This window comes from Lampetra fluviatilis, chromosome 29 (genome assembly GCF_964198595.1).
Source record: "Lampetra fluviatilis chromosome 29, kcLamFluv1.1, whole genome shotgun sequence".
Taxonomy (NCBI): Eukaryota; Metazoa; Chordata; class Hyperoartia; order Petromyzontiformes; family Petromyzontidae; genus Lampetra; species Lampetra fluviatilis.
In genome coordinates this window covers 254968-273158 of record NC_136303.1, presented here as the reverse complement: position 1 = coordinate 273158, position 18191 = coordinate 254968, and the positions used below count along the sequence as shown (strand labels likewise).

The 18191-nt window shown below is 57.0% G+C and overlaps 1 protein-coding gene across 1 annotated transcript in view; it reads right to left on the bottom strand.

Annotated features, from left to right (window-relative positions):
• Window positions 1-11824, bottom strand: part of LOC144942881 (nectin-1-like) — a 48281-nt gene extending 36457 nt beyond the window's left edge. The window contains exons 1-6 of the mRNA XM_078869882.1: window positions 11699-11824; window positions 10251-10314; window positions 9570-9926; window positions 6316-6627; window positions 3264-3381; window positions 924-1075 (exon numbers count right to left, since the gene is read on the bottom strand). Of these exons, the coding sequence (XP_078726008.1) occupies window positions 924-1075; window positions 3264-3381; window positions 6316-6627; window positions 9570-9926; window positions 10251-10314; window positions 11699-11824 (1129 nt within the window). The remainder of the gene's footprint in view (window positions 1-923; window positions 1076-3263; window positions 3382-6315; window positions 6628-9569; window positions 9927-10250; window positions 10315-11698) is intronic.
• Between the last annotated feature and the right edge of the window lie 6367 nt (window positions 11825-18191).

The window sequence follows — 18191 nt, the reverse complement described above, 5'->3', positions numbered from 1 at the left end:
TCTCCCCCTCCCTGTCTCCTCTCTTGAATTACGGGGTGTTTTTCTAGACGCACTGGCTTTCATTTGGAGAAACTATTTCGCCCTGGGCAGCTGAGAGGTTCAAGCACTCACGTGCATGCTCGTGCACGTGAGTGTTCGTGTGTGGGGAACGGTGTGGGCTAGTGGCTAGTGGGGGGCGGTAGTAATAGTGGTTAGCGCGCTGTGCTACGAACCAAGTGAACAGAGTTCGATTCCCACTCACAGTCAACATCGGTGACGAATATCTGAACCGCCCTCCCCTAGGTCAACTCAGTCTCAAATGAGTACCCTGTGCAGTGTGTAAAGTTTGCTACTAGGGAGACGACAGGGCGTGGTGCTGGCCAACCAGCCTGTCGTGTGCCATACCGGCCTTAATAGGTGCTCGCTAACAGCACTTCCCTCAATAGTCAGTTAAGGCAATAGAGGGGATCTTTGCATTAATGTGTGTGTGTGTATGTGTGCGCACGCGATATGTCTGTCTACGCAGAGGAGGGAGGGAGAGGACAGAGCCGTGAGAGTGGAGGGAGGGTAGAGGGAGAGCAGGAAGGGAGCGCTGGAATCCGTCACCATGGCGAGTAATTGGACAAGGCTCTGATGATGAATCACGCGGTGGGGAGATGGAAACAGAGAGCAACCCCCCCAGCCTGTCCGTGCCCCCCACCGTTCCCTGCCCCCCCCTCACTGTGGTATCACAGCTGAGCGCTCGCGCTGGGACGACGACAATGTGCGGAGAGACGCGACGCACGCTGCTGTGTCCAACGCGTGCGTGTGTGCATCGCGGCTCTAGCGCGTGTAGCGTGTCTAGCAGGTGGGCCTTGTGGAGGGTGTGTGGCGTGGGGGCCGCGTGGTGGGGGCCGCGTGGTGGGGGCCGCGTAGGGGGGGCCGCGTGGGGGGGGCCGCCTCACCCCGGATCTCCACCTCGACGACGCCGAGCCGGGTGCCCAGCGTGTTGGTGGCCTCGCACACGTAGACGCCCGCGTGGAGGTGCGACAGCGCCGTCGAGAAGCGCAGCGCGTTCCCCAGGCGGCGCACGTCCTCGGACAGCGACGCGTTCACCCTTGGACGACGACACGCGGACACGTAGGACATGGGAGCAGACCGTTAGAGGCACGTGGACGCGGGAAGAGGGGAGCGGACCGCTGGAGACATGGCTACACAGAGACATTCCAATAAATCTGTCAGGGTGACTTTTTGCTCAGACGGGCATTGTGTGAGGCGATGGTGCTCATTTACTGTTCGCAGCCCTTGAGAGCTCGTGGTGGAATAAGTTCCACATTCCTATGGCAGGAGTCTCTCCATACAACCGCTGTTGAATTTCACACAGTGATATTTATTTAATCGACCCCAAAGGGATGATGGGTGGAGTCAAACTCCTTCTTCCGCTCCCATCACCACCAACCAGAATTTGAACCCGTGACCTTCCTATTGCAAGCCGCAGACCTCGCAGAGTTCTATTCCTATCGAAACCGTGCGGCTCTAGGGAGCGGAGGGGAGGTGGGTGGAGGTGAGTGGGGGGTCGTGCCCCCCCCCCTCTACGCTTCGCAGTGGCCACGGTGATTAATGACCTCGATGGCTGAAACATTAATTATTCAATTAATTAGGGGCGACACGGCCGACCTTGACACGCGGGATGTCACGCAGCACGCCGCACACGGGATCAATTACTGGAAGCAAAATCATTAATAAATATGATGCGCTTATGAATGTGTGTGTGTGTATGTGCATTGGTGTGTGTGTGAATGCGTGTGTGCGTGCGTTTTTTGTACGTCTATATGTGTGTTCGTGCATGTGTGTGTTCATGTGCGTGTGTGTTTAGCAGTCACCTGCCCAGGGGGGGTTAAGTTGCTCATGAGTTCTGGGCCAACGGGGCAAACCCTGGCCATCACTCAGCGACGCGCGTACGTGTGTGTGTGTGTGGAGCCAGCGGGCGTTCGACTTCACGTGGCCTCAAGGTGCACATGGCCTGGCACAAGCGTCGTGGTGACGTCACCGCCACTTAGTGGCGAATGGCGGTTGTTGTTGTGGAGCTTTAGTGTAGCGGTTAGCGTGCTACGCTATAAACCCGGGCAACCCGGATTCGATTCCCGCTCACGGCCAACACCAGTGACGATTATCTGAACCGGTCCTGGTCCTCCCCTAAGTCGACTCAGCGTCAAATGAGTACCTGGTGCGGTGTGTAAACATCACCACTGGGGAGACAAAGACGGTCGGGCGCGGTGCTGGCCACCCACCCCCTCGTGTGCAGTTCCGGCCTTCATAGGTGCTCGCTAACAGCACTTGTGCAGGAATTAGTCTACTACGTTATGAACCCGGGTTCGATTCTCACTCCCCAAGGTCAGTATCTCCAGTTCACACAGCCCTGAGCCAGTGGTGGAGATTCCGCATTCACGTGGTCGGGGTGAGTCTATCCACAGGACCACCTAGATGATGGGCCGAGTCAAGGCCCAACTGGGAGTCAAACTGGCAACCTTCTGATTGCGAGCCGCTTGCTCTGCCACCGAGCGCGGCAATTACCGACGGGCGACAATTCAACAAGCTCCACTCTTAATGATGAAACAATTAACAATCAATGGCAATGAAAGGTGACGCGCCAACGACGCGCGCTGACGAACGCTGCCTCGTCCGGGTGGATTGGAGGGTAGAGGTCAGAGCTGGCACTGCTAAGAGGCTGGGTTCCAATTCGGGGTTTCAGCCGCTGCTCGTGACGGAACGAGGTGGCACTCGCACGGAGCGAATCGATGGCCTCGGTCTGCTCACGTATGAGTCACGCAGAGACTCGTGCAGAGATCCTAAGACCCGTAGGCTCATAGAGACCCTTAGACTCCCACAGATTCACATGTGTTGGGTTCATGCTATGATCAGTGGCCCATTCTCTTTGCTCGCATATCGAGCCATAGAAAGGCGTAGACTCACAGAGCCAGACTCGTACAGAGAGGCCGAGACTCAAAGAGAGGCACAGCAACTCAATGTTAGACTGAGTTTAGTCCATCGGATTGTTCCTAGGAGAGGTCAAGTGACCCCGTGTTACACAATAATGTAGAACAACAGACAAAGATACACCCTACAACCATAACAAACTCTTGGGGCAAGTGCTGTTGAGCAAGCACGGCATACTGGCACACACATGCACGTGCCCATGTACACGCAAGCGCACGCAAGCACGCGCAAGCACACGCAAGCACACGCAAGCACACGCAAGCACACGCAAGGTGTGCAAGCGCGCACCAGAACCCACGCGTACGTACTTCTTCCAGGTGATGGTGGCGGGCGGGTTGCCGACGGTCTGGCACAGCAGCTCGGCGCCTATGCGACCCACGTACCAGTTGTTGTCGAAGCCTTCGATAGCCGTGACCTCCGGGACGTCTGCGAAGCCACACGGCCGCAGGGAGAGAGGGCGTGAGCGAGCAGAGGGAGGGATGTGTGAGGAGAGGGAGACGTGAGAGAGGAGAGAGTGAACGTGGAGCGAGAGAGCGTCGTCCGTGGGGCTGACGTGGCGGTGGGAGGGGAGCAGAGGTCGTGTGGCTCGTGGTGCCGCTGGGTCAACGTTGACCCAGCGGGGCGCCTCCTGCTCCTCCTGCTCCTCTACCTCGTCTCCACCACATCTCCGCCGTGTCTCTACTCCACCACCACCACTTCCAACACAGCCTCATCTCCACCATATCCCTCCTCTTCATTTCATCACCACCTCATCTGCACTTCATCACCATACTGCCCTTTCTCTACCTCCCTCCCCATCACCATCTCATTGAACCCTTCCCCTGAGCCCTCCTCCAAACCTTAGACCCTGCCTAGACATTTAAGGCCGAGCCGACTTTGGGGAGTCCCAGCAATGGCTCAGATTTCCATCAGCAAAGTGGTGCTGCAAAAAGGAATCGAACTCGGGTCGTTGAGTTTGTAGAGCAGCCTGTGCCACCGATCCTCCACACGCGCACACACTGAGTTCTGTGCGCCAGTGTGATCGCTCGTACTTCTGTTTGCGCAGCAGCAACGAGTGTGCCTTACCGCTTTTGCCACGAGGCCCAATTATCGCGGCTACAGACGACGTGGAATTAAAACCCCAGCCTTGAAATAATGAACCTAGGCCACAAGTTCATCGGCTCGGCCGAGACCTGGGCCCCCCCAAAGTGCAACAGGGCCCCCCCCCAAAAAAAGCAACGCGTCGAGCGTCCGCCACGGTGCGGTGGAGTAGCGGTGTTTATTCTCCTGACCGGGACCCTGACCTATCAGCCGAACCCTTCCACGTGATAGTCTCAAAGTTCACCAAGCCTGGCACGACTGCCATGAAGCCGGTTTATGGTGAGATTTTAATTATTCTGGCGTGGAGTGAGATCACGTCAAGCTACAGTGTGCCGGGCCCGGGCGGTTAAATTCCTCTTCCCATGCAGCCACTGCCACCAGCATCACCACTGCCACCAGCATCACCACTGCCACCAGCATCACCACTGCCACCAGCATCACCACTGCCACCAGCATCACCACTGCCACCAGCATCACCACTGCCACCAGCATCACCACTGCCACCAGCATCACCACTGCCACCAGCATCACCACTGCCACCACCGTCGCAACAACCACCACCGCCACACGCTCGCCACTCAAACGACTACAATTAATACAATTAATAAAATTAATCGGGCAAAGCGAAGCAAATGTAAGGAAGACAAATGAAGCATGGAGACGTCACAGGAGCGCTCCCTAAGCCTCCACTGTCCACAACACGCCGTGGGCAGGGAGGAGAGGGGAGCAGAGGGAGGGAGAGAGGGGAGAGGAGAGCGAGTGCGAGGAAAGATTGGAGAAGGGAGAGAGAGGGGGGAATGAAGAGATGGGAGAGGTAAGAGAGGGGAGAATGAGAGAGGGGCAGGGAAGGAGACTTAGTCCGGAATAGATTAATCGATTAAGCTCTGCACCCCGAATTCTCAATTTGGCTGCTAATTCACTTGACCACGGGTGGATCATGGTGTGGATAATGGTAACGGATGGGGGGGGCCTCATCAGCGGAGCGATTGGGACGAGCTTCAGCCACACGGAGGGTCCACGTGATGAACCTCGCATTATGAACCTTGTGTGATCCGAGTCTGATCCACTCGGTATAGTTTGATCCACCCCCAGGGTTCGAAGGATCTCTGCTGCAGGGTTAGTCTGGTTCACCTTCACCAGCCGTGACCAATCCATGGCTGGACAAACAGTTCCCCCGAGCCGTCGCTCTCTCTCGGTCCTGTGGCGATCTGAACCCGGACCGTACGTGGGTTCAAAAGGCAGGCGTAGGGGGCGCGGTCAAAGAATACTCTGCTCTCAAAATAATCGCGCCCGCCAGCGTCGATCAGGGCGGCCGCTAGGTCCGAACTGCGGACCTCCGCGACGAGCCGTACCCAACGCCTGGCATCGCACCAACGCCCGGCGCGGGGAGAACAATCGCGACCACTCGATGCGCGCGCGCGTATGAGACCCGGTGCGTGTGAATGACGCGCGTATGAATATATATTGCTGTTAATGCCACACGCGCGCAACAGACACAGCAGTAGCACCGCCGATGCCCCTCGGGTGAATGGGTTTGACGAGGGAATGCGCCGAGAGCTCAAACTGGCGGAGCGTGAAGACCACGGGTCCGGCACCGCGCCGTGGACATGCACTGGAGCGCACTGGGACGAGCGCTCGTCAACAGCACGCACACACACCGATGCATGCAGACGCACGCAGGCACAGATGTGCACACATACACACATACATACATACACACACACCGATGCATGCAGACACACGCAGGCACAGATGCGCACACATACATACACACACACACCAAAGCACGCTGGCACAGACACGCGCACACACACGCATAGAGGTGGCTACACTGATGTATAAGCAGACTCAGGTTACCGGGTGTGGGGTGCAGCTCATTAACCACCCCACACACACAAAGACCCCATGTAGCCATAACAGATTACTGGGGATAGTGCTGTCAGTGAGCACCTGTTAATGCTGGCACAGTGCGTCAGAGGGTGGTGTGGCCAGAACCACGAGTAGCCAAGTCATTATGTTTACATACCATGCCAGGTATTAATTTTAGGTTTACTTTCGTGAAAATCCATAAGCGGCTCTCATCGTCGCCACTGACATTGGCCATGAGGGGGATGCGAATTCGGGCGAATGAGTTCGTCGCAGTGCGATAATGACAATGCCACTGCTCCCCACCCCCCCAGCCACCCACACCTCTCTCACTCTCAGCCACTCACCCTCACCCACTCTCACATTCACTCTCACCCCTCTCCTCTCGCCCCCCTCCCTCTCTCGGACACTCACACTGGACGCTGAGCGTGGTGGCCATCGTCTCCCCAGCTGCGGCCAGCGAGGGGTGTCTGGCCGTGCACTGCAGCCGCTGCCCGTCGGCGGCGCGCGAAGGCGCCAGCCGGAACTCGCTGGTCACGGTGACGGTGCCGTCCGCCTGCTGCTCGCGCCGCTCCGTGCGGTTGCCGTGCAGCGCTGGCGGGGCATCCCACGTCAGCGCGGCCGGGGGCCTCCCGCCCGCCGCTCGGCACGTCGCCACGGCGACCTCCGTCTCATCGTCCGACGCCGCGAGACCCGGGGTCGCCTCCAGGGTCAGCACTGGCTTCACTGCGGCGCCGCGGGGGGAGGGGGAGCGCAGAAAGAACGGTGAGGGATGGTGCCTCGCGGCGCGCACAACGGGACGGGGGAGGGTACTCATTTAAGGCGGAGTTGACCTAGGCAAGGCCCAGGACCGGTTCAAATATTCGCCACTGTCGTTCATCATGAGATAATAGCACGGCGCACTAACGCACACACACACGTGCGCACACACACACGTGCGCACACACACACATGTGCGCACACACACACATGTGCGCACACACACACATGTGCGCACACACACACACATGTGCGCACACACACACATGTGCGCGCACACACGTGCGCGCACACACGTGCGCGCACACACACGTGCGCACACACACGTGCGCACACACACACACACACGTGCGCACACACACACGTGCGCGCACACACACGTGCGCGCACACACACGTGCGCGCACACACACGTGCGCGCACACACACGTGCGCACACACACACGTGAGCGTTGTAGTCATTATTCCGCGAGCGAGTGAAGTGCGCGAGCTCCAGAGCTGTCGCATTAATTATCAAACGGCGCCCACAGACAGCTCCGGCTACTGCCAGCGGTCGACTCATATTAAACATAGAAAATAAATAAAGAAGGGATCTTCAGTTTCATTAGATTTATCTTCTTTAAACATCCTAACCGTTTCCCCGTCGCTCTTTCTTCCGCCCAGGCTTGAATCTGAAATTCATGAACCGCTTCCACGTTCGGAGGCAGCGTTAAATATTTATGGGGCTAAGCACGGATGTCGTGTCACACCTTAAACAGCTCGCGAGTGCGGAATATTAAACAAACACGCGCAGACAGCGGTGCCGCACCGCTCGCTCTCTCTCAGCCCCCCCCCCCCCCCCGGGGCCCAGCTGGATTGAGGTCTGGGCGAGAGATCTCCTCACACGAGCGCCGCCCGTGTCGTCCATAGCTCCCACAGGCGCGAGCAGCCGTGTCGCGCCAACTCGGCCAATTTGTTGCCAGATTTAAAATTCTTACAGTTTCTGGTCAGCGGCCCAAAGGCCCCGAAACGTTAAACAGCCAGGAACAAGCAGCACTCTCAAAGGTATAATAGATAAGCGTGTTACGCATTTGTTGAACCGAGCAAGCTTAATATTGTCAGAGCTGCGGGAAAAGGAATGATGGGAGGAGGGGATTCCAAAGTAGAGCGGTGCGAGGAAAGAATCAGAGAAAAGTGAGGTGACCTGCAGTGTGGGGAGTGAGTGGGAGAGTGGGCCGCTGCAGGAGTGAGTGTGTGGGTGTGCGAGTGAGTGGGTGGGCGAGTGGGTGGGCGAGTGGGTGGGCGAGTGGGTGGGCGAGTTCGTGAGCGAGTTGTGACCTGCAGTGTGGTGGTTGAACAGTGTGGATGAAACAAAATCGTCAGTCTGGTAGTTCAGTGGAACAGTAACCATGGTAGTCGCGATAGAAGAGTGATAAGGCGGTGACTGACCGCCGGCGAGCGAACGAGTGACGGGCAAATCGGTGAGTGCTGGATCAGATTGCCCTATGATTGTGTCACTGGATTCTGACCGGTACAGCCAAGGATGCGGTGTAAATTCAACATGGAAGAATCACCCGCATCGTCGCAGAGCATATGCGCAACAGAGTAACCAAGCAGACACTTTCATAATTGATGTTGGGGTCACATCATGCGAGTAGAATGTGTCGTAAACCCTCCTCCACCTGACACGGCCAATGAATAAAGTTATCACGTGGTGAACAAACGTGCCAATTTATTACAACTACAACAGCACCATGGTTAGTGCTGCTGGAGAGTGATCCATGCGTGTGTAACGATTGGCTAAGTACGTTACGCTGATCCTTACAAGCAGCATCATCAGGCAAGCTGCCAGAATTGTGAGACCATCCTCCAGACTTGGGCCTCAAATAGGGGATGTGATGTCATCCATGTGCACCCACAAGATAGCAAGGGAGTGGCTGGCAGTGGTGCCTGGAGGAGAATGGAAGCAGGCAGTAAGCCTCCTTCACATATGATCTGTCCCTCCATAGAAAAATAGTCGTTTAACACATCCCATCAGCCACACAGCCGTCTATGAGTGCATAGCGTGCTAATTTATTTTGCTGTAGCCTCCGTGTCCAGCCCACGACCGCATCTCCCGGAGAGCGCCCAATCTCGTCACGTCTCAGAAGCTGCGCAAGGGGGTTGAGCCTGCGGTGCGTAGATGTTGGTCACAACATCCCCGACGACCACGCACAGACGAGGGGAGGCCCCTGTCCAGCAGTGGAGTGATGTAATGGGCAGCTACGCATGTGCAGAGGAGCCCTCGCCAGGTTAAATATATTTAATTGCACAAATTAAACGGTGAGCACGACTTGAGAAGGTTCAGCTCCCGATTCGTGGGACCAAGGATCTGGGCATCACCGCCCATGTATCCACCGAGCAAAAGCCAAACGGGTATATCTCGAAGCCGAGACATGAAACCAAAACTGTGCGAAATCGCGCGATCAAGTGCCAGATCAATGCCACCCCCAGATCTTGGCGCTAATCCATCTCTAGCACCCCAACCACCGGACTTCTCCGGTCAAATCCGGTGCGGTGGACGACCCTAAACACTGGATTTGACGCCAGCGCTAGCCTCGGCAACTAGAGGCTGCTTCGGCTTACTGGCCATTAATGGGGCCGAGCGCGAGAGGAATCGGAGCCAGCAGCGCCTTGCGCAGCGGGAGCCACTTGGGAGGTTTAGGGACAGGTGAGCTCCTGCCATCGCTGCCGCCGCGACTCTCGAATCCGATTCGTCGCCAATGAGGGAGCCTCCTTGGTAAGGGGCAGTGGGGAGGAGGGAAGTGAAAGCAGCTCCATCGAGTGGCAGTCAGAGGAGCTGACAGGAGGAGACCGCCCGCAGCTCTCGCCGCCTACTCCAGCTGCGGTCGACCCATCACCCCGGTTCCAAATCAAGCGAGCGAACCTCACCGATCACGGAGAGGTTGACGCTCCCCTCGAAGCTGCCGGTGGGGAAGGTGGAGATCTGGCAGAAGAAGACGCCCTCGTCGCTGGTGAGCACGTCGAGCAGCTCCAGCGAGGCGTCGATGCGCGGGTCCTTGTTGCGGAAGCGCACGCGGTCCACGAAGGGCGAGTTTGGGTACGAGGTTCCAAACTGCGGGTTGTACACGGCCAGGTTGGTCCTGTCCCGGCTGGCGCTGCTGGCAGCCTTGAGCCAGCTCACTTGCGACAGCTTCTCCGTGCCCCGCAGGGTGCAGCGCAGCAGCGCCACCTTCTCGCCACGCAGCACCGTCACCTGCTCGTCCGTCACGATCTCTGCCAGCGAGCCTGGGGAGACGGGAGAGTCGGGGGGAGACGGAAGGTTGGAGGTTAGGGTTGGCGGAGGCGTCGATGGGAGTGCCCCTCTCCCCGAGCGGAGATGGCATTGGCGCTGAACAGGGCAGCGGTGGTCACGCGACGATGGATAACGGCCCTGCGTCCAATCGTGCACGGCGGTCGTGGCGAGTGATTTCGCGACGCTTAACCACGCAGGTGAACACACAAAGACAAAGATCATGGACCTTTATTGAAAAAAAGAGCCATGATCCTCATTAATATTTTCCTGGGTGAACAAGAGAACAACAACAACAATAAAAAAAACTCGACAGGAACCGTGCACGAGAAACGGACGCTGGAACAGCACGGAATGTGCACCCCGGTCAAACACGAGGTGCAGCTGGTGACAGGGTGAGAGACGCAGCGCAGACCCTGTCAACCCCCCACCTCAGCATCCGACCACGCCACCCACCCTCTAACCCACCAACTCCACCATTCCCCTCCCCCCACACAACTCTCCTAGTACACCCACCCACACGCTTAATTGGCAGTAATTAACGAGTAGCCAGGGCAACCTGGCGGTTGTACCGACGACGCGAGGAGAGGAGCTACGGAACTCGCTGGAAGCACGGGGCCAGATCCCTCTCTCTCGTGCATCTGTGTATGTCTTTGATTGTGTGTGCGTGCGTGTGTATGTTCGTGTGCGTGTATGTGCGTTTGCCAAGTTGTGCACTCATATTGCATTTGCCTTTAATCAAGGGGGTCTTCATTTTTTGTGGTGGCACAGGGGAGTAAGGGAGCAGCTCCTCTCTCTCCGCTGTGTGCGTGAGTGTGAGAGAGATCGATATTTTTTGCAGTACGTGACGGGCTTCCCCAACGCCTGTACGGACATTGCAGCCATTTTTCTCAATTTCCCCGGGACGGAGCGAGCGCATGAGCGGGCGACTGAGCGGGCGAGCGAGGGAGGTTGTTTGTCCGCGCGCCGTCGATGCCGATGATGGAGCGAGAAGGGTGAAAAGCGCACGAGAGCGTGCACACTCACTCACTGATTCCTCCTCCTCCTCCCATGCGGAGTACTCTGGTAGCCCAGTAACTGCGCTGGTCTCATCCACAGTGCGTTTAACCTCCGCTGTGCTTACTTGACCAGCTACGTAGCTCTTTTTAGAAGGGACCTGGCCCCAAATGATAGCTCAACGAAGTGGCATATCACGTGGAAATTTATAGCAGCCAAATATTCTAAATGCGTGTTGATTCTAAATCTGGAGTGAAGAACCGGAGGACCTGGAGGCAAATCCACATGGCCACGAGGAGAACATGTAAGCTACAAATATACAGGTGTCGGGGTCGGGACTGAACCCACAAACTGCTGTATACCATGTGAGGTAATTCACATCTCGCCACTGTTTTTTAATCCACCACACTGTCGGTCACAGCAATCCTCTCACTCGCTTATGCAATCACTCACTCACCAACTCACCCACCCAGTCACCCACCCAGTCACCCACCCAGTCACCCACCCAGTCACCCACCAACTCACCCACCCAGTCACTCACCAACTCACCCAGTCACTCACCAACTCACCCACCCAGTCACCCACCCAGTCACTGACCGGGTCAAACCCGGTCAGTGGACGACCCCGACTAGCAGCACGCTCGGGGAGATGAGATTCGGATTTAAATCTCCCGCTCTGGTCTCGCGATGCGTACGGCAGCCATGGCCCGACCGCGACGCCGCCGCCGCCGGCGCCTCCGCCCGGGAGGCGAGGGGAGGCGCCGGGAAGCCACGAAGCCGTCAGCGCCGCTCGGATCGGAGCGCTCGGCGAAAAGGGGCCGACCGTGCGGCGGGTGGCGCGGAGGAGGAGGGGGGCCGTGCGTATTGGACGGACGCGGAGCGCCCGCGGGACACGCCATTTGCAGACGAAACTAAGGACACAAAGGGTCCTGCTGGGCATGCTTCCCCTCCCCGCTGCTCACGACACGGCTCGTGCATTGCAGGCGTGCGCACACACGAACCGATTTCATCGCCGCGTCTCTGCGACGGACACCCTCCTGGCGTTCTGCCCAAGTGCATTAAAGTTTTCTTAATGACTGCGACCTACGTGCGTGCATTCCCTGCTGCTCGTCTCTCAGCAATACCCCCAGCGCGCGCCCTTTGCGCACTTCTCAGATTTTGCTCCCTCTCACCGGAAGAAACGGATTCACCCGCGGTCATCGTCCCTCAACCACCTCCATCTCCTCCTCCTCACGCTCCCCCGAGGAGGAGGCGGAAAATGACCTCCCCCACCTCCCGCATCCCCCGGGACTCTCCCTTGACCCTGGCTGCTGTTCTAGGAGTCGCTGCCCAGCCCAGACAAATGTTTGTGAAAGCAGCAGCAGCAGCAGCTCAATTCACCGAGACTCCGGTGATTCGCTCTCTCGGACGACGCGAAAGAGGGGGAGGGGATAAGAGGTCGCTCTGGGCGTCACTGGGCGCGTGTGTTTGTGTCTCTGTGTGTGTAGAGAGCGGTGGCACAGTGGTCAGCGTACTGCACGACCAGAGTTCAACAGCAGTAGACGAATATCTGAACCAATCCTGGGCCTCCCCGATGTCGACTCAGCCTTAAATTACTACCTGGTGCAATTTGTAAACATCAGCACAGGGGAGACAAAGGTGGTCGGACTTGGTTTCGGCCACACCACACATTCAAAGCTGTGCTGTGTTCGATAACAGCACTCGCCCCAACAGCCTGTGTCGGCTACACGGTGAATATTTGTCTTCGTGTGCGTGGGTGTTTATTGGGGGTAAAGCGAGGAGTGATTTACGGCGCGTGGCTGCGGTCTGCGCGGCAGGCGCTGCGGACGCTGCAGGTCAGAGTCATTAAGACTCGGGCGCTGGAGCAGAGCGCCGGCGCGACATCGCAGCTACTGCGTGCGCCGCGCTTACACGTACGCATCACACACAGCGGCATCACACACAACGGCATCACACACAGCGGCAGCCCGGCCACACAGCACAGGTCAGCCACTATCACAGCCACTCGCAACTCTCCAGGCTCTCAGTCTAGAACCCGAGCCTCCAGAACCCGAAAATCTCGACCGCGAGAGTCTAAACACCGAGAGTCTAAACACCGAGAGTCTAAACACCGAGAGTCTAAACACCGAGAGTTTAGACCTCGGGTCGTCACTTGATCTCAAGCCGAGCTGTGACTACCAGGGCAATGAGCCAAGTCTCACGACGTGATCCAGAGTCCAAGTTTCATCAGAGAACAAAGTCCGACGGACACAATCGGGTGCCGTCGAGACGGCACGGCGGCGTGGGGGAGGGAACGCGAGGATAGAGGGGGAGGGAGGAAGGGGCATGAGCATCTTGACTGTGTGTGTGTGATTTGTGTGCGTGGTCATGGGGTGTGTATGGATAGGGTCCATACGTGCTGTCCGTGTCTCCATAGCCTGTTGTGTGTGGTTGGTCCGTATTAGGGTTGGTAAACAACAATAACTGGTAATCGTTTTTATCCAATGCAAAACAAACAATTGTAACGACCCTAGTGTGTAATGTGCCAGTGTGTCATGTGCAGGTGGCATCACGCAAACACGTACACACACGTGTGTGTGTGCCGTCATCACACAGGCGAACACGGCGGCACGGAAGTTACGCAAGGCGCGTGCGCCGTCAAGGCGCATTACGCAACGCGAGACGGAGACGCCACGGGGTGGGAGGCCGCGCGGCAGCAGCCACTCGTGGCCAGGCCGCCGCTGCTGCTGCTGGAGCCCCACAGGGCACGGCCACAGGGCACGGCCACAGGGCACGACGACGGCCGCTTGCCGCCGCCGTGCTCTCGTGGCTTTGCGTGTACCACCACTTGGGCGACCTGGCGCCTCGACTTCTCACCCCGGCTGACCAAATCAACTGGAAACTTTCAACCACTTCTCGTACCTGTCACTGAATATAAAAAAAAACAATCCAAGTATGTTGGTTTAGCATATCCCATCAGCCACACGGCCCTACACCTGGCATTTGCATGTCAGCAGCATTGGTTCAATGCAAGCAAAAACCAGTTTCGACATTCGAGCGTCTCAGAAATGCTGGTGAACTGTGAGATGCGTCGAGCCAAGGACCCTGTTAGCAGGTAGCGGACTGTCAGCTTATTTACGTTGTGACTTTTATTCTCCACGACGCAGCTAACGATGATGACGACCTCACAAAGGGAGCCACACGGAGCAGAGAGCGCGCGAGGCACGCGGCCCGGACAGAGCGCGCTGCGTCTGGGCAGTGCTGCCGTGGGAATCTGGGACGCGCCTCTGCCGATGAAACACTCGAAACTAGAAACCGGTCCCCAAAGATGTCCGTGTTGCTCCAACGCTGCTGTGATTACGCACTGCTAGAGGGTCACCTGCTGCTGACGGGATGTGGTGACGAAAGCACACACTCTTATTTTGGTATGTGGAAGCGCAGATGCATGACGCCTGAAGGAGATACATTGTCTGCTGAGGTATTTTGTAATAAATTAAATAAGACCTTGGCTAGAGGTAGGAATCAGGGCTCTACGGGGGAGGGGACTGGGTCGGGGGGTTGCTCCAGGCTTTGTGGGGGTCAATCATTGACCTGCTCGCAGTGTGTGCCGAGAGCAATGAGTCAGCCACTCGACACAAGGCTCACAACCACGCACAGAACCACTCTGTGCTACATCCGCATTCAACAAGTCAACGTGATTGCCTCCTCAAATGAGCAATGAGAGGCACTGGTGTTCATCTCCCATTTACAGCCCCGAGCCATGGTGGAAATTCCAAATACCTATGGCGGGGCCCAGTGTATCCATATGACAACCACTGTTGCTAAACCCCACTAATTGGTAAATATGTTATCGACAAGGGAATAAGGGATGGTCGAGACTAACGACGGAGCGTCAGCCAAAGGAGGGAAAGCACGCCGGAGAGCACGCCCACCGCAGAGACGGAACTGATCGTTACGAACGTGTCCACCCCCATGTGTCCACAACCTCCTCCTCTTCCCGATCTCGTCCCGCAGCCACCTCATCCCCGACCTATTCCGAACGCGAAAGCGCCCTCCACGGGGGAGGGGCTTCTGTGGCTGGCGCTCAGGTAGAGTGCAACTCGGCACGCAGCAACAACACGGGCGCCACTCGTGACTCGTGCGCACGCACCCTCTATCTTCATCGCACCAGATGCTCTCTTCCGCTGCCATGCAAGGGCTTCGTGTGGTCGTGAACCCTCCGCTCTGCAGACGCGCGACGTCTCTTGATTTCCTACTCGCAGCCGCCTGTGATATGCAAATCACTACTCGGTCAACTTCCCGTGCGAGTCGCGCACGGACACCCGATGGGACGCTGCTGCAACACTCGGGGAGTACAATGAGATCTTGGAAATCCAAATCTGCCCCCTCCGCACATCACACCTCAAAACCCCACCACTGCCCTTCTCCCATCAGAAACCGAGAGGCCCGTGTTGGATGCACGCCCCCACTCTCCTGCGTACACGTCACCCAATGGAGCGAGCCGTGGGGGCAATGGCATCCCCCAAACAGAACCTAGGCAGGACCAGCACTGCTGCGTCCTCTCTATATTAGTGCGGAACACTCTCCGTGTGAGTCTCTGGGTCTCCGAGTCGATTCGTCTGTGAGTCTCTGGGTCTCTGTGCGAGTCTCTGGAACTAAGTCGATTCACACCAGACTCACTGAAAGAGTGCCAGATTAAAGCAGCCACCACTGCGAAATTTAAACGCAATTGCATTCGGCTGTCGTCTGCACGGTCACGCACGTCCGATCCCATCAGCCCCATGAGGAGCAGGAACACCGCACAGGCACTACGCGTGTGGATTACTCAGGAGCCTAATTGCTACTGTATCTTCAGAGCGGGAGTGAGACGTGGGCCTCCTGGGGATGGGAGGAGGAGTTGTAAATAGCCATAGGCAGAGCAGGGGAGGACTTCTTAGGCCTTGAGCCTGGGCTTGAACAGGAGCAGGGAGTCAACAGCACGCGTGGCTGGGAGAAGGCAGTTCCAGACTGTGGGGCCAGCAGAGGAGAAGGAGCGACCCTGCACCGGGAGGAGAGAGGCATGAGAGCGTGTGGACGGGAGTGGAGCGAGATAAGGGGGGAGAAGCAGGAGTGCAGAATCACTGACAGTTTCATTTGTTTAAAAAGCACGATACACGAGCGGCGGTTACACACTCAAGCGATGGCCATTACGGCCATAATGGCGGCACGTTACACCGACGCGCGGTTTGCAGCGAGTGCAGCGAGTGCAGCGAGTGCAGAGTGCAGCGTGCAGAGAGTGCAGAGAGTGCAGCGAGTGCAGAGAGTGCAGAGTGCAGCGAGTGCAGCGAGTGCAGAGAGTGCAGAGAGTGCAGAGTGCAGAGAGTGCAGCGAGTGCAGCGAGTGCAGAGTGCAGCGAGTGCAGCGAGTGCAGCGAGTGCAGAGAGTGCAGCGAGTGCAGCGAGTGCAGAGAGTGCAGAGAGTGCAGCGAGTGCAGAGAGTGCAGAGAGTGCAGCGAGTGCAGCGAGTGCAGAGAGTGCAGCGAGTGCAGCGAGTGCAGCGAGTGCAGCGAGTGCAGAGAGTGCAGAGAGTGCAGCGAGTGCAGCGAGTGCAGAGAGTGCAGCGAGTGCAGCGAGTGCAGCGAGTGCAGAGAGTGCAGCGAGTGCAGAGAGTGCAGAGAGTGCAGCGAGTGCAGCGAGTGCAGCGAGTGCAGAGAGTGCAGCGAGTGCAGCGAGTGCAGCGAGTGCAGCGAGTGCAGCGAGTGCAGAGAGTGCAGCGAGTGCAGAGAGTGCAGAGAGTGCAGAGAGTGCAGAGAGTGCAGTGTCGCTATGACGCAAACGCTTTCGGTGAATGAAGGCAACCGAAGCAGCAGAAATGGGATCGGCTCGAGCCCTCGCGGGGCCCATTAACCGCCTCTAACGGCCTCCGACGGCCTCTACAGTCCACGCTCCCTGAGAGCCCCCGTCTCCAGGAGAGTGCAAAATTAAAGGTGCAGCCCTGCAAGTGATCATGCCACTGAGAGAAACCCCCCTCTAGAGGGGCGCTTGAGAGAGCCCCCCCCCCAATAAGGGCTGATGATGATGATGCCGAAAAGAAAGGAACGTACCACCGATGGCTCAGCCCATTGGCCTTCTCCGGGAAATAATCAGAGGGCCTCGAGACTCACTGCAAAGGGCCCATGGCGTGACGTTGCATGGAGTGGAGTTCACGTGTCAAGTGCATTTTGTGTTCACGGCAAGGGACTCAGGATAGGTGTAATTTACAAGAGTGACCAGAGTCATCACAATTACAATAATCACATAGAAACTTAGTACAGCAATGAAGCAAATAAAAAACAACTGGAAATCAAACAAAAATCAAGAGTTAAAACTGCGGTAGAAAATCAATTTAAAACAGGGCACAAAAGCAATCTATATAAAAGATATGAAGAGGCGAGCAATGCGAATCTGTGGATTGCATCGTTCGATGATCATACGTCAAGGCCCATTACCCCACGGCAGCCTCACACTTGTGATCTCAGGCGAGCTAAAAGGGTTCATGTGGGCCTTGCTGTGTGCAGTCTGTGTATGTGTAAATGTGTGTGTGGCAGTGTGTGCGTGAGGAGTTGGAAACATTCAGGCTGGCCTGCCAACAACCTATCCTGGGTTTAAGCAGGCTGGATCGCACCTCCGATAAGCGTGGTTGGCTATGTACTGTGAAAAAGAAGTTCAACATTTGTAGATGAACAGCTCACAGTTCCTGGAATGATCTGGACACAGTCCCATTCAGTGACCTCCTCTGGCAGGTGAGGCTGTGTTGACTGGGTCATGTAGCCTGCATGTCCAAGCCACCACATGCCCAAGGAGCTTCTCTTTGATTGGATAACAGGGGACTGAACGGGCATGGCATGGGCTAGAGAAGAGGTGAACTGATGCAGTACAGTGGGGCTGAGTGGACTTGCCAATTGACCGGTACCAGCGGTGTCAAGATCGGCCTCTGTGGAAGAGGCTCGTGAAGGATCTTATTGGACAGTTGGAGGCAGTTGCTCCAAAACCAGCTGGGTCTGTCCCATGACCTTTTGCCAGTAAACCCTGGATACTTCACTTGGCCTACAATTGCACCTCGCCTGTCACGAGCGCCATGGTGATGTCACCACCACCAAGTGAGGAATGGCGGTTGTTGTTGTTGTGTGTTAAAATTGCGAGTGATCTTGGCGCAGGAGGAAATCTGTCCCCTCACTCACAGTCCCCATGTCCGAGTCCTCGTACCCCTGTGCCCGTGGAATCCCTGAGTCCCCGTGTCTCCGAGTCCCCGTGTCTCCGAGTCCCCGTG